This window comes from Xyrauchen texanus, chromosome 36 (genome assembly GCF_025860055.1).
Source record: "Xyrauchen texanus isolate HMW12.3.18 chromosome 36, RBS_HiC_50CHRs, whole genome shotgun sequence".
Lineage (NCBI taxonomy): Eukaryota > Metazoa > Chordata > Actinopteri > Cypriniformes > Catostomidae > Xyrauchen > Xyrauchen texanus.
In genome coordinates, this window is record NC_068311.1 from 19911072 (window position 1) to 19927956 (window position 16885).

The 16885-nt window shown below is 39.5% G+C and overlaps 1 protein-coding gene across 3 annotated transcripts in view; it reads right to left on the bottom strand.

Annotated features, from left to right (window-relative positions):
- ulk2 (unc-51 like autophagy activating kinase 2) overlaps positions 1–16885 on the bottom strand; it is a 45401-nt gene that overhangs the window by 2372 nt on the left and 26144 nt on the right. The window contains exons 7-25 of one of the 3 annotated variants that reach the window (XM_052106654.1): positions 16802–16875; positions 16610–16711; positions 16210–16268; positions 15146–15228; positions 14989–15039; positions 14810–14898; positions 14468–14639; positions 12797–12857; positions 8290–8439; positions 7056–7201; positions 6886–6969; positions 4639–4901; positions 4342–4538; positions 4045–4154; positions 3653–3787; positions 2751–2959; positions 1591–1769; positions 1366–1484; positions 95–252 (exon numbers count right to left, since the gene is read on the bottom strand). In XM_052106654.1, coding sequence (XP_051962614.1) covers positions 95–252; positions 1366–1484; positions 1591–1769; positions 2751–2959; positions 3653–3787; positions 4045–4154; positions 4342–4538; positions 4639–4901; positions 6886–6969; positions 7056–7201; positions 8290–8439; positions 12797–12857; positions 14468–14639; positions 14810–14898; positions 14989–15039; positions 15146–15228; positions 16210–16268; positions 16610–16711; positions 16802–16875 — 2441 coding nt within the window. Of the gene's footprint in view, positions 1–94; positions 253–1365; positions 1485–1590; positions 1770–2750; positions 2963–3652; positions 3788–4044; positions 4155–4341; positions 4539–4638; positions 4902–6885; positions 6970–7055; positions 7202–8289; positions 8440–12796; positions 12858–14467; positions 14640–14809; positions 14899–14988; positions 15040–15145; positions 15229–16209; positions 16269–16609; positions 16712–16801; positions 16876–16885 lie in introns of all 3 variants that reach the window. The other 2 variants (XM_052106653.1, XM_052106655.1) reach the window with 2 other exon arrangements.

Sequence of the window (16885 nt, forward strand, 5' to 3'; positions counted from 1 at the left end):
ACACACAGGATACATTACTATAGCTCACCATCAGTCACTCATAAAGATGTCCAGCAAAGATCATTAAAAGATGACCTGATATATCCCCACTCACCATCTCTACAGCGTGGTTATAGATGAGCTTCTCAGCTGTTACACTGTTGATCTCGTCCAAAAATTGCTGCTTGTCAGAGAAGAAGTGGTTCAGTTTGTCAGTGAGACGGCGGCACAGAGAAATGCAGCTCTTGTAGCGCTCATTCAGACTCTTCACCACTGATGTCCAGAGAGAAGAAGAGATATACAGCTTTTAATGCCAGATCAAACTCTGATTGCGTTTCATAGACCGCTGTTCCATTTACAGCAGGTCTGTTGTGATATCATTATTATCAACTTCATGTTCTTCCTGCAACTCCACTTAAAGGAATGTTCTCGGGGTCTCATTTATAAAGACAAAATTCGTAGATCGAACTTAAATGTAAACGTACAACAATTGCCCATATGTACCTACAAGTGATTTGTACACTTTGCATAGAGAACGCCCACAAATATCCTATTATAGTGAGACAGAATATAATTATAGTGTATGCGCATGTTATTCATCCATTTATTCATGAAGAATATTCTTGTGCGGTTAGGCACATTTTTTTTTTTTTTAAAGTGCATGCATCAATGATAAATCCATTAATTGACCATGTTTCCTGTTAAACCACACCATTCTTCAACCAATGTCCATATTCTTGCTAAACCTTAATTGTAAAAAGAGGTTTACGTGCTCTTTTACATAATGAAATATGCATAGTCTACATGACAGTGTGTTCTGTATAAACTATAAGCGCATTCAAATTCTTTCTAAATTCTTCCCTGCTCGCTCTTGCCATTGATTATGGTGCATTTAAGTCAGATCATTAGTTTTTATTTATGTCCTCAACAACAGCAGAAAAAAGTCTAAAAGTCCATTTTATTTATGATCAAATCTGATAGCACCTATGTTTTATAAGAGGCCCCAGGTTCAATATAAGTTAAGCTCAATACACAACATATGTTGCATAATATTCATTACTACAGAAAATCATACTGATTTATACCTTCTTTATTCAACCAGAGTTTAAGTCATCATGACAACAAAGTTGTAAAATGTAACTTTACACAAATAAGGTTTCCAAGCGATTTTACTGTTGCCATGATTTGTGCTTTTTTTTTAAACTATGGAGATGAAATAATTTGTGGTTATCAACATTATGCCACAAATACTGTTGACTGGCTAAAACAGTAAGGGCCACTCCCCTGACACTTTTGTTGCTCTCAGAACTTGATTAAATTAGGGGAACTGGTTGGCTCTGTAAAAAAAATCACCACATAAGTAAAGCTGTCAGATTGTTTTTTCACCTTGTTTAACAGCCATGGATGGATTGAGCTTGGCAGACTTGATCTGAGCCTTTGCCAGGTGCAGCGAAGAGGCCAGCAGCTGTGTGGCTTTCATGTACAACACTAGTTGCTCCACCTTCCTGTAGGAAATGATGATGAAAATGATTACGCATGCTTTAAAGTCTCAAACTGTTGAAGATTCCTTGAGAGCATCAATCCATTTGAGTGTGTCTGGGCTTCTCTTACCCCCACTCCTTGCTGAGTTGACTGATCTGGTCCACTACCACACTGTCCTGAGGGGGATAAAGCGAGGCAGCGGATGCACCTAGATCTGGTCCTCCGGCCTGAAGTGAAGCAATCTCCAGTACACAGTCCGTAAAGGACAGCATCATCCGCAAGTGCATCAGAGTGTCTGTGTGCTCACGCTACCAAGAACACACACAAGGAGCTTTACTATCATCGTATACCGATTATTCTCTTTGAATAATTGGATGTATTGATCATGTGGATTAGCTGGAATCCTGAGCTATCCAACCAGTCATTAAAAGGTAAGCTCTGGCATGGTCATCTAGATTGATGTATAGGGTAGTCATGATGCAGAAAGACTAAATATATATATATTTTTAAATAATCTGTCAACTGATTAAAATGTTTAATCTAATTCATTACATGAATTGAATTAATCGCAATTAATCGAATATATCAATATTTGCTGATAAAGACAAAAACAATAATTCAATATATAATTATTACAGAACTATAAATAGTTAGATTTAAATAATTACAAATAAAATATACTGTATATATAATGAAAACAATAATAATTTAGATAATTAAAATGCATTATGAGTAAAGTGGCATTAGAAACCAATAAATTGTTTATTACCATATTATTGAACACGAGCCTTTCATTGGCATACAGTCCACAGAAATCCATTTTGCAACTGAATTCGTCAATCTATCTGAGATAGATTTACTATAAGGGCTTGTCTACAGATGCTTCAATGTACACCTGCATCAGACACTGTTTTTAGATCACTAGTCAAGTTAAACGTAGTTTGAAAACATGTCTTGAGATCTCTGCATTCAGAATTGAGCTCCGTCCAGCTGTGTTTAAATGCGCCCTCATCTTGTGCTATTGCTAGTTTATAGCAAGCATAGGTGTGATTTGTTGTTTTCTGTACAGCTGTGCATTGCCTATACAGCTGGAATTTCGCTTACTGCCCCCTGCTGAAAGCAGGTTGTACTTCAAGCTTAAATTGTTCCGATGGTTATAATATTCCTTATTACGGTACGATGACATAAATGAATTGTGTAAATTATTTATATAATTTTTATAATCAACTTTTCACTGAAGTAATGGTACTTTTCACATTCATACTCATGTCTAATCTGCCCTCTCTCACCTCCATCAGTGTCTCCTCTGGCAGTTCCGGTGCTTCAAAAGTGATGAATCCATCCAAGCTTGGTGGGGAGGTGCCGTAAGGGACGTAGCGAAGACTGCTGGGACCCCCCTCTGCTCCTGGTGGGGAGCTGCCGATGGTCATGCCTGGGGGAGAGCCCATATACACCTTACCGCTGGTGGAGCATAGCGAGCCTGCTGAACTGTTGGAGCCTACTGCAGACACATTGAGACATACAAGTCAGCCATACAGCCTTGCTTACAGTGTTAGGACTCTATTAGCTTGAGGTTGATCATCACTTTCATGCATCAGATGGTGTAAAAATGTCTTCAAGGACAACGTAAAAAAAAGTGGCAGGAACAAACATATGCAAAGTCAATAAAGGTGCTGTAAGCGATTTCAGCTGCCGCTGAATTAGCCATGCCCCCTCTTTCCAAAACCCTGCACTCCAAAAACACGTGCTCACACACTGACACACTTGAAAGCATTGTGTTGGAGCAGATGGAGGGCGATGGGTCCCCCTGAGCATTTCACCGTTCAACCCTGAGTGTTTGGCGAGAGCAGGACACTGTACTGTCACTTATACAAATAAATATGGGCTGTCTTGTGAACGTGCACAATGATTGACAGGCAGGAAACTCTTCTAATTGGCTAAACAAAGGATCTGGCTCAAGGACATCTTTTACCCCCTGTATACCAAGCCAATGGCTGTTACACAGCCAGGTGTGAAGTTTTATGGCACCTTTTTTAGTGATACCTGACAGGTAATAAGGACATTTTCTGCATGTCATTTCATAACAAAATCACTTACGGCACCTTTACACAAAAACAGTTCCTATAATCTGTGTAGTGCAGCAGTTGAAGCAGCAGTGTTTGGGGCGGGTTTATGAGGAAAAGCCCCTCACCTGAGGTGGTGCGTGGGCGGAAGGTGAGATGGCTACAGGTGGGAGGGGTACTGCTGTTGGGGGGCGAGCCCACCGTGAATACAACTGTGCGCGTACTTGCCCCACTGGCTGGCAAACCGTAAGTCCCTGCCGGGGCTGGTGAAGGGATGCACACACTGGGGTAACTCACATAGTCAGCCAATAAAACACACATACAAACACTGGCAGCCAATCAAAGCACGTTACGCAGGCCACAAGCAGTTCAAAATTTTAGCAAAGATTTAGCAAAAAAACTATAACAAAATCAGTTTTAGACATTTTATGTTTTTTTTCGTGCACTGCATTATAAGTCATAAGACATAACTGAAATATTATAGTGGAATAGTGCAGCTACAAAGAGTAAATGTGGTTACCTGTGTCCATGGGTCTTTCTGTGTTAAGGCTGTCTGTGCTGCCCTGATATGGATGTCCGCCCAACGTGATTCTAACTGGGTGCTCTGACAGTCGTCCAGCACTTACAGACCTGAGGAAAATAACCAGATTTAGCTTGTTACTAAATGCAATTAGAATTCAGTACAAATTAATTTCACCTAATGCAAGAAGCAGGGACAAATTATATTACCTGGTGAGAAAACACTGTGGGTATGTATTAGCATATCAAATGCATTAGGAGAGTCAAAACTTGGTACTTTAAACAAACTTCTGCTTACCTGCCAAAGGAAGTCTTGCTGGCCTCTGGCACAGACTGGCGGCTGCTGGGATAGGCCGAGCAATGATGTGCAGAGAGGTCTCGACCGTCCATCAATGTCTTGATTGTGGTAGGGTTGTCAGCTATACCCTGCTGAGAAGCCAGAGCCATGAGGTTGCAGGAGGCCTGAGTTTTAGGGATTTTGAAGGGTGCATTTGCCTATCCAAAATAAGATTATTCTGTGTCAAGGGTTCTCTTCATTTAGCTTTTGCATACACATGAAATGTACTTTGTATTTTCAGCATTTTCTTTAGCTTACCTTAGTGGGAGAGCCAATGATGGTGGGCAGGGGTGACTTTGTTAGCCAGTCAGAGGTGCGTGGGGAGGAGCCAAAATGCTTGGTTGGGGAGGTTCCTAGGTTGCCAGGGCGACTGAGCTGTGGGGATTGGCTGGTGGGGTAGGCTGAAGAGGTGGGGTGCACTGGGTCAGATAGCTGCTTGTGTAGCTTCTGTTTGTTCTGGTAGAAGTCAGTTAGTGTGGGAAGACGAGCGCCCAGTAATTGAGAGGAGGGCACAGGGGAACCTATAACATAAAATTGTCCATCTTATTATGAAAACCGTCTTATTATGAAAAACTATCTTGACTGATTGCACCACATATCTATTAACCCTTTAAGCTTGGCCAATGAGAAAAACATGTGTCAATATTAATAGCTTCAGTCTTGACCAACACAAAAGAGGCATCGTTTGAAAACGTAGCTGTACTTTCCAATGCATGAAGGCATTATGACCAAAACTGAAAAAGTGTTTGAAATTTGCAGACAAATCAGAAGTGTTCTGTTTTGATAATGTATTAATAATTTTGTACTGTACATATTATTATAATAAGTAAAAACATTAAACTGATCAAATAGCCATGTGTCATATGTTGTTGGAAAGTGCTTAAAAAAGTAGAATACAGAATTGTTTTACTTACAGACACAAATATAGCAAATAATAGCTACATACATTCATGTGAAAAAATAAGTAACCCCATGGAAATTGTATTTATTTTACATATTCAGATAAGCAAACATTGTATCCTCTTTGAAACATTGCCTATTAATGAAGATGATATACTTGAAGAAAGCCACAATGAAAATTAGCTTTTTCAATCATTTATTCAAAGTAGATGTAATAATCTTCTGTGGAAAAAGTACACCCTTGGCCTTAGACAACACCCTAGACAACTCTGCCCTTTAGCAGAAATAAAGGCATTTTTCGTAGTTGTCTACAAGTCTCTGACATCGGTTTGCTGTCTAGACTAGTTTCCCACTGATGCTAAGCAGGGTTGAGCCTGATCAGTACCTGGATGGGAGACCTTGTGGAGAAAACTAAGGTAGCTGCTGGAAGAGGTGTTAGGGAGGCCAGCAAGGTGTGCTTGCCCTGTGGTCTGTGTGGGTCCTAACACCAGAGTATAGTGACAGTGACACTGTCACATACTCTGTGAAACTGTAACACTTGTGTTCTGGCCAAATTAGCCCTTACCAGTCATGGCCTCATAATAATCCCCATCCCTAGAATTGTCTATATAACTGTACTCTGTGTGGTGAGTGTGCACTATGGCTGCTGTTGAATCATCCAGGTGGATGCTGCACACTGGTGGTGGGTGAGTAGAGTCCCCTGTTCTGTATGTAAAGCACTTTGAGTGTAGTCAGAAAAGCACTGTAGAAAAATAACATACATTCACAATCTTTGTTTTTGTAGAGTTATAGGCCTTTAATTTTGGGGATGCCACTGAAACAGGAAATTTTTAAAAACACCTTTAGAGCTTAAAAGGTTAAAGGGATAGTTCACCCAAAAAAATAAAAAAAAAAATCCAGTCATCATTTACTCACCCTTTCCAAAGTTGTTCCAAACCCTTTCTTCTGGGGAACACAAAAGGAGGTGTTAGGCAAACTGACAGCCTCAGTCACCATTCACTTTCATTGTATGAAAAAAAATGCAATGAAAGTGAATTTGTATTGTTCCACATATGGGTTTGGAATGATATGAGGTTGATTTAATGTGCATTTTTCTTATGGGGTTAACCTTCCCTTTAACATTTAACACATGGTTATTACTAACCAACTTATTTTTGCCATTACACACCAGATGCTTTATGACTCAACCACTAGATGTCACTACAGTACATGAACATGTACAGTAAGACTTCCATGAACTTCAGTGAGCTGAAAGTAAACTACAGCGGGTCATCAGGTTTGTATCTCTTGTTTTGACATGATCATTGAGTTCACAATATAACAGTGACACACTTGTGCAAAACCACGTGCTTCAGAGAACTGGAGGTAAGGTTTGAAGACGCTTTTCACATTGTTTGTTGTTTAAACCAAATGCATTGCTCCAGACCAGTTGTCTAGCCATGAGCACAGTCTCCATGTAGACCAGAATAACATAGACACACTGAGACACACTGAGACCCACTGGGAGAAAACAACTGTGGCAATCACTTGTGAGTGGACACAGAAGCGCTTTAGGGTTACATGTCAATCTCTCAAACAAACAGACACATTCACACATCAACTCACTGCCTGAGGAGCTGCGACTGCGTTGTTCGTGGTTTTGGGGATGTCCGCAGCAGCAGTGGCCAAGCTGTTCAGGAATAGTGCCCACTGGAGAACATGTAAGAACACGTCAGTCTTTAAAAATACAGTTTCCCGACTAACCCCGTACAGAGGCATTAAAAAAGGAATCTTACCTAGTGGAGAGGGGGAGTAAGGCCGGGAACTGCCTGTGGAGAGACGCCGTCCCACTGTTTGGACTGTGTCTGCCGAACTAGGAGACCCAGAAACCATTTTAGGGAAGCCCATGGGGCTTGTGTTGGAGCGTCGCACTGTGCCTGACCTGTAGCAATTAAGAACTTCCAATATTATGATAAAAGATAACAAATATCACCTACTATCATACTACAGTGGCCCCCAAAAAAGCTGTTTTAAACCACTTTTAACCAATTGGTCCCAAGGTGATTTTTTTGTGAATGTATGAAGTTAATTCTCCTCAAGTTCACACAGGTGTCCTTGCAGAATAACCACAGGTGTATTTCATTACAGTAACTGTGGACATTTTCCACTAGTCTAAAAAACAGATTGTGCCCAAACACTCTATTGCTTTATATATCATTTAAAACCTAACCTGATATTTTATCAAATGCAATTACATTTTGGGGGGCAATAAACTTGAAACACACAGTTTTCAGGATGTCCTCTTTAAACTGATTTCTTAGTGGAAGAGTTCCTGGCATAAAGAAAATCTATACTTATTTGGATTAATGTGAGGTCCTAAATATTCCTGCTTTCCCAGACAGCCCATGCCCAAGTTTAATGGCAAAAACTTGCTCCTGTCAAAGCTTCTTGGAAATGTTTTAATAGTTCGATGGTGCACCGCTTGTGCTGGAAGACAAACATGACTCATTTAACAAAGTAGCTAGCACTGGTCTGAAGCTATGCCTCTTCACCACAGGGTGAGATAATCTGAACTGGCCTGGCCCTGGGCAGCAGGCACAGCAAGACAAGCTTAAGCCCATTTTGAGAAACTGGGCAAGTCTGAGTGAAGTCGGCCAAGCAGCTGCTGATGGTTGGCCTGACTAATAGGGGAAAGTGCAGCAGTCATAATCTCCAGACCCTCTGCCAGCCACCTGCCTGAAAACCCCAAACACAACCCCCACACTAAAACAATGTCCCTTATAATGCAGCACCATCAGGCTGTCAGCTTCAATCAGAAATCAGTTAGCAAAATCTCATCATGCTAAAATGTTTCACGAAGAATATGCTGGTAATACGGTTCAGGAAATGATATAAACTTAAATGTGGAAAGCAGCGGAGTAGGGAAAATACTTTAAGAAATTACTCACAGATATTGCTATTATATAATAAATGCATGCTGCTAAAAGTAATTAGTGTTGCTCGGTTATATGCAGATGTCGGATATCTTACCTGGGAGAACCATAGAGGGTGGTGGTCGGACTGCTGGAGAGGTTCTGTTTGATGCGCTGATAGTTTCGGACCTGTGTGGGTACAGGTATCGGTGTGGTCTCGCTTCGTGGTGACAACATCGGGGCCTGTCCGGTGGATAGCTGTGGCTGCCTGGGAAACCCAGAAAATAAGTTTGTTATCCAATCGTAATGCTTTTCCAAAACCATCTTTGTGACAAAACCTTGACGAAATCCTCAACATTAGTTCATTTTGTTACAAAACTAAAACAAAATTTAAAGTGCGAGAAATACAGGCAAAAAGCTCTATGTTTCAAAGTTTGTCAACTGTAACAGTATGCAGAAGCAGTTTCTGCTCAAAGGGCCTGCCCACAGGAGGCGGAGTCACTGTGTAAACACAAAACCCTCGCCAGTCAGCAAGAAGGAGGGAGGAGAAATGGGCCGGGTCATTGAGAATGTGGGTTGCGCTTTCAGGCGATGGCACGTGCTGGATCCACAAAGAAAAAAACATATTGTTCTCATTCTACCAGGAACTAAATGGGTTTTATTTTCCACATGACTGGGTCATGCATGGGAGGGGTGCATAAACAAAGCTCAGATAAGGGGGGAAGGTGGGCTAAAAATAAAAAAAGAAGCTGCAAGTTACGATTTGATGTCAAGACTACTAAATTGTGTAATGCTGTGAAGTGGGGGAGGGCCTCAAACTGAATGGTGTAGTTAGGCTACACGTGAGCTGTTAACTAGGCAGCACGGCAACAGCACACAAAGAGAGTTTCTTTGTTGCACCCAGAGTCAGTTCACCATGGCACAACACCACAATATCACATATCTGATGAGGCAAAACAACACTGTACAACTCGAGAAGCATAAGTGCCAAAGTACTGAAAAGAAAAGAACAAAATCTAAAAATATTTTACTTATTGCTGCTTGCTAAGCAAGCACCACTATTACTATTGTTTATACTTAGGTTTAGGGATTTGAACTAACCACAACTATTGCATGTAACTTATCCAGCACCATTTGTGCGATTAACAAGAATAATAACTAAAATTGTGGAGAGATTTTTATGCTACTTAGCATGCGATTTTTTCCAGACAGAGGATGAAATGGACCAAAACAAATCTTATAAACTTACATAAACTAAGTGGAGTCATATCTAGGGACCAGAATATCTCATAGAGACTGGTTTCTTGTTATGCCCTTGGTATAATTATTAATCAAAAGCAGAAAGTGTGTCATAAGCAAGTGTTTCTCTGTGAGAAGTCATATTTAAATGCTTAAGGGTGCAAGCCTGATTATAATAATTTTATTTGACTAACTTTACATGTCAGCTAACAAATGTGTTACAATGACATTACAAGAAAGTTGACAGTAGGATGAGTGGTGTAATAATGACAACAGAATGTGCTTGTGTGCTTTTCTACACTATTCCGACCAAACACGTTCTTTCGCTAAAAAAGCTAGATGCAGTGCAACAAATATAGCAAAACCTCTTTTTTTCAAGGTCTTTATTACTTGAAATGATGTTGGAAAAACATGGTGCTCCTCCGCGAGATGCTGAAAATACAGCGAGATGCGGCACAATGGTCAAAGATGTTCGTCTAAAGCATATTTCCATGGAAAAGCAAGACAGATGCAAAAACACGTTCAGTGTGAATTGTGTGCGTAAAAAAGAAAGAGACAGACAGGAGAAGGTGGAGTACATCTTTACAGTCATGCTTATTTAAGAGGAGAAACAAAAACCCACAAAGGAAAAGGAAGTGGCTCAGAGAACATGCAATGACTATTTTGACAGTTGTTATTTCACACAGACAGTCAAACTACGGTTCCAGATCATAATATGCGCACCACACATTTTTAACCATCTGAAACTCTGTCAGCTCTGGCAAAAATCATATGTCAAATTAACTGCATAATTCCACCATTACAAACTGTTTAGTCAGCTTGATGTTACATTACCTCAGGATGAATATAGGGTGCGGATCACAAGTATAAGGTGTGGAAACAGTTTTAGATCATATATGCAGATGGGAATGATAGCAGGGCGTCTATCCTTAGGGCTGAAGCACAAACACACAAAGGTGCTCACACTTCCACTGGAGACTCATTCACCGGTCATGTGATTCAGTCCCACACCAGCATCATACTGCACAAACAGCAGCCACCCAAAGTCACAACCTTGCACTGGCATTCATGGTTAAATAGTTTGGGAGAGGACAGCACCAAAAATATCTCCCATGACATCGACAAAGCAAATGGATCAGTGTGCTAATCCACAATATAATATTTCCATGATGCAAACAAAAAGGATAAAAATGATTTACAAGGAGTTCATATTCCTCTCTGTGTCTTTGGCCTACTACCCTGCTCAGATCAGCATGAATGTCCATGCTCATCCAGGCTGGATTACGCTGGAAGTTGGTTTGGTGCTGGTCTTGCTGGTGGACCAGCAAAGCCATGCATTTTACCAACTAGTCATCCAACATGGTATTTGTTAGAAGATGGTTAACCTCCTGAGACCCGAGTGTGAGTGTGACTGCTGTGTGCATTTTCCATTTCCCTTTTTGATTTGTAACAAGTAGCACATAATAAACATACAAAAATAAATAAATAAATATATAATAATTCTAGCGCAATATTTTTCCAAAATGTGATGTCCACATATGTGGATAGCGCGACTACGTTGTGAAATTTTAAATAAAACCAAGCAACGGAAAGTCCGATTTTTCTTTATTTTTATCAAATTGTTTATGATGTTTTCAGGAGTGTTTATTATTCATGTTTTTGAGATGTTACAGATACAGTATTAGCTTAAATATTTTAGATTCAAAGTAATGGCCAGCGTCATCCAATCACTGACAACCATGTAAAAATATAATTATAAATTCTGAATCTATGTATTGATTATCATTGTCCCATATCTGCCAAACATGTTTAGTGGTCCAAACATCATCTGCAGCCTGGGGCCGTATGCGTAAAGCTGCTTAGAGTAAAATTTTGGTCTCAAGTGTGACAAAATTCTAAGAATGATGTAATTTTACTCTTATTCCTAGACTTAAGAATACGTGTGATTCATAAAGGTTCACAAGTGTTAAGACTTGGTCTCAGCTCCTAAATTATTTAAGAGTGCTGGAGAGGTATACTAACCTAGTTAGGAGTGTTCGGTGGAGAAGAAAGAATGTTTTGAAAGAATGACTTATGATAGTGGAATTTGAGAAATTGTGTTTTGTAGTTGAGTGAAATAAAATCCATCAATATAATTTTTTAATAGCAGCATTTTTTTAGTTTATTTATTTTTGAATGAATACATTGAAACTAATTGTTGTGAATTACGCATGTGAAAACTTTGATGTGCTACATGTCTAAACTTTCAGAGGGCTGCAACAACTAATTCATGAATCTAAATATCCCTTAAATTATAAAAATCAATGATGAAAATGTCACAACACTTACATTGTTTAGTCAGAAGTTTACAAACACCTTATCCAAATATGTTTAAACTCCAGTTTTTATAATTCCTGACATTTAATCGTAGAAAACTCTCCCTGTCTTGGGTCAGTTAGGATCACTACTTTATTTTAAGAATGTGAATTGTCAGAATAATAGTAGAGAGTATTATTTATTTCAGCTCTTATTTCTTTTATCACATTCCCAGTGGGTCACAAGCTTCTCACAATAAGTTGCTGGAATTTTGGTCCATTCCTCCAGACAGGACTGGTGTAACTCATGTCAGGTTTGTAGGCCTCCTGGCTCACACATACTTTTTCAGTTCTGCCCACACATTTTCTATCAGATATTCTATCAGGGTTTTGTGATGGCCACTCCAATACCTTGACTTTGTTGTTCTGAAGCCATTTTGCCACAACTTTGGAGGTATGCTTGGGGTCACTGTCCATTTGGAAGAACCATTTGTGACCAAGCTTTAACTTCCTGGCTGATGTCTTGAGATGATGTTTCAATATATCCACATAATTTTTCTTCCTCAAGATGCCATCTCTTTTGTGGAGTGCACCAGTCCCTCCTGCAGCAAAGCACCCCCACAACATGATGCTGCCACCCACATGCTTCACAGTTGGCATGATGTTCTTCGGCTTGCAAGCCTCACCCTTTTTCCTCCAAACAATAACGATGGTCATTATGGCCAAAAAGTGAATATTTTGTTTCATTTGACCAGAGGACATTTCTCCAAAAAGTTAGATCTCTGTCCCCATGTGCACTTGCACTTCATGTCGGTTTTGGAGCAGTCTTCTGAAATTTAAACTGAGATCAGTCAGTTTAAATTCATTTAAATTGTGTGTTGCATTTAGTGAAGCCAAAATACAACGTCCACGGATGTGTACACGGGGTTGCACTATGTTAAGCTAGTTAAGAAGCCTGGTGGGTCTTTACCAGCACACAAGCATCCAAAACACAGCCAGCTATGCTGGTCTTTTCAACAGGTTAAACCTAAAGGTCAACCTATTCAAATATAGCATGTTTTTGGTGAACCATGTAAGTGATGTTATACCCACCCTCCACACAAGAGGAACTCACTGGACGGCCTGTGGCCCACTGCCCCCATCGGAAGGTCATCTAAGGAGAACAGAAAGAAAGGAGCAGTAAGCACTACACAAATACAAACACACAGGCACACATACACCAACAAATCACAGCACGTGAGATCACAATCAGAACAGGAAGACTTTCTTAGTGCTGACTAAGCTGATGCCTCTCGATAGGCTAAAACACACAAAAAAAAACAGCTTGAGACGCTGCTTACATGCAGCGGTTTGTTTGTGTGAGTAAGTGCAAAAAAAATATTTTCTTAATCACAATTTTTGTCTTGTTTTCCCAGTAAAAATAACTATAAATAAATTAACTATAGGAGCTAAATTAATAATAGATAGTGGACTTATTTGCAGAGAACAATTGTTGAATTATATTTCTAATCTCATTGGCAATCGTTTTAATGCATAAACCTGAGGTTCAAGATATAGTCTTTGAAAACAAGTTTTAATATCATGTGCAATTTTGCGTTTCAAGTAATTGTTTGAATTTCGTTTAATAGCATAATTTTTCATAGTAATTCAGATTATGAAAGTGCTGAAATTTGACTCATAAACACTTATATTCCTGTCAAAATGCATTTATTTCCTTCATAGGAAAGAAACAATAAAACATTATGTGTACATTATAATGCTTTATTAACATTTTCAAAACCAAAGTCCCAAAGTCTAACTGGCAGTTTGACTAATTGAAAGAACTAGTCCCCGCACAGGTTTCATATTCATTGCAATGGGGATTAAATCTCTTAAACTCTCATCCTCCACAATACTAATCTTCCGTTAGACTGTGGCTATCTGCTTTTTTACAGCAAACGTGAAGCCGTGTTCATGATTCGCGTCTGAGCACCAGCATCAAGTCCCACTTTGAACTCCACATGAAAAGCGCTTGCAGACAAAAACGTCCCATTCTGCGTTTTGGTGATGGTTCTGTCATAATTAAAATGGACTTTACATAGGCTGAAAATTACTTCTGTCACAATATCTATCTAGGCTGGTTTTGCACAAAAAATTGCATTAAGAGCTCCTTTCCCCATCACTTTATCACTAACACTGAATCACTGCCATGTGTGTTTGTAGTGTGTACATCAGTGTAATGACTCCAGGCGGACAAATTGCAAAGGTTAAAATAGTTATTATAATGTACTATTTTAATTAATTGCATGCGTTAACATATTAATTTTGACAGCTCTAGTAAATGTATCTTTTAAGATAAGAGATAGTTCCCAATAAAATAAACATTCTGTTATCATTTACATGTTTTTCCAAACCCATCTGTCTTTTTTCTTCCGTGGAGCAAAAAAGGAGATATTAAGCAGAATGTTAAGGAATGACAGCTCAAAGTCACCATTTCTACAATGAAAGTGAAGTGACTGAGGTTAACATACTGCCTTACATGTCCTTTTGTGATCCACAGAAGAAAAAACTCAAGTGCATTTTGAACAACATGATGGTGAGTCAGTAATGACAAATTTGACCTTTTTGAGTGATCTATTCCTATAAGAATGTCTAGATATAGTTACTGGAAAACAACACTGAAAAATACTGATTACAAATTTTTTTTTTGCAGTGTAGAATTCAGATGAGACCCGTCTAGGCGCACGTTTAACAGCGTGTGCTCAGTGACATTATGTGACTCACAGGATTGCTCCCCGGAGAGATGCGGCACCAGCACAAAGTCATCCGCATCACTGGAGGAGTTCTTGCTGCTGGTGCTGCCACCCGACTCTTTGGAAATCTGCAGATAATTGGGAGGGCCAAGAGGTGGAGAAGAAAGCACATCCTCGGGGAGAGTCTGCATGTCTGGCAGTGACTGAACACAAAGGTGGGGTTGAACCTGATTACCTGGAGCTGAGTCAGTGATATTTAAACTCCTAAATACTGTAATCAAACTGTGATCTCATACAACGCCTTAGTTTTGCAGATTCTCACACCTGTGCTGGTGTGATGGTGGATTCAAGTATGAGAATGAGATAGACGTACCGGAGGAGACACGTAACGACAAGAAGGAGAACTGCCACACGTGCTGTCTGTGACCAAACCAGGGCACTTGGGCACTGGAACAGGGCATGCTGGATAAAGAAAGACAGCATTTAATAAAAGTGTCCAGTCAGATCTTATCCATTAAAGCAACTCTTTTGCTATCAAAACTTCTTGCTTACATTTTTTGATAGTTGATATCGGTTCCAAGAAAGGATGACTGAAGAAAGTGTCTGCAGAAAGCAAAGTATAAAATGAGAAAAGGGAACAAAACTGGTGCTTCAAAATGGCCAGTAACCCTAAAATCACAATGCACTAAAATAACAAAAATGCACTGACCGAAATCCATACGGTCCTTCTGGTTCCTCTGGAGCATCCCCAGCAGCAGGTCTTCCAGCTGAGGAGATGTCTCTCTCGGAATGCTGTGAACAGGAAGCTTACTTTAGATATACAGGACTAGTGATGGGCCGATATATTGGCCAGGCTGATTAATTGACAGCTTTCCAAAATCTACTGACATCCTCGTCAAAGAATAATAAACACTTTCAGTTAATTTTTTTTTTCATTTACTTAAATTGAAATTCATTTAATAAGTTTTCATTTCAGAGATTATGTGTACATCACATTTTCTCTTAATAAATTATAATATATACTATAACGTTGCAGGAGAAAGTAAAGTAAAACAATTTTACAGCAAAAAATTAGCTTTTCAAAAATGCTCTCCCAAGTGGGTAAATTTGAAAAAGCCGTCTTTGCGTTGTAGAATGAACAAGGAAAATGGAGATATGTGAAAACGATGATATATTTGTTGTCATGTGACACAGTCATGTCAAGTCGTTGTTGTGGCTTATATTCACTTTGATAATGTTGTTTATGATAAATGTTACTTTATACAACCTTTACATTGCATTTCTTTAAAGGTGACGGGATGTTTATTTGCAGTCCGGCGACAGAACATGAGGACAAGTGCATTTCAGACCATACATGGAGTGGGGATTTTTCGCATGCACAGTAAGTGTTTTCAAACATTTCAGTGGGGATTAGCAACTTTTGGAAAAAGCTTGAAAATGCCAGTATGGACTGAGAGCATTTCGAAAATGATTTTGATTTGGACGTAGCCTTAGTTAAAGATCAGATCAAATTGTAGAATCAATGTATTATGCATAAATTCTGATAAATCCAAAGGGTTCATACACTTTGTCCTACAACTGTATACAGTATATCTGTATTTTTACTGGCCATTGGCCATTGGCCATAGTGCGCTTTAGATATCGATGTTGGTCACTGAATTCCCCAATAGGTCAACCACTATATGGGACAGAGGTGGTATTATAATTCAACCCCACAATCAGCATTATTATTCATGTCTAAAGAAACAACAGTTAAACAAAAAGCGTTCTTACTTTGGCACCAGAGTCTTGTTCTTCTCATAGAACATCCTTAAGTCCTGGGGGCTATTAGCCTGGTGTTAAAACAACAGACTTGTTAAAGGGATAGTTCACCCAAAAATAAACATTCTAAATCCTTTACTCATGTTGTTTTAAACCCGTATGACTTTCTTTCTTCTGTTGTTGAGGCTAACACTCTGCCTTACATCTTCTTTTGTGTTCCACATAAGAAATCATAAAGTCATATGGGTTTGGAATAACATGAGGCTGAGTAAATTATGACAGAATACATTTTTTGTATAAACTTTCCCTTAAAGTAATCAGAACAGCAGCTAATCTATCACTTTAGTTAGTGTCACAGCCAACACTATATAAGAAACTGTGCATGCTGTGAAAAACCTTAACTGAGCCTCACCTGGAAAGGTGGCTTTCCCACGAGGCACTGGTAAATGACAGTTCCAATGCTCCACAGGTCAGCTTTGGCATCATAGTTTTGGGACATGATCACCTCTGGGGCCTAAGGGGGCAAGATTGAGAGATTAGGATGCTCGCTCGTCTCTGCAGTATTTCACAAATCTGAGAGGTTATTCAGTATGTGGCTACTGACCATGTACATTGGGGATCCACACAATGTGGCAGCCATCATGTTGCTCTGAAGATATCTTGCAAAACCAAAGTCAGCTGTTCAACA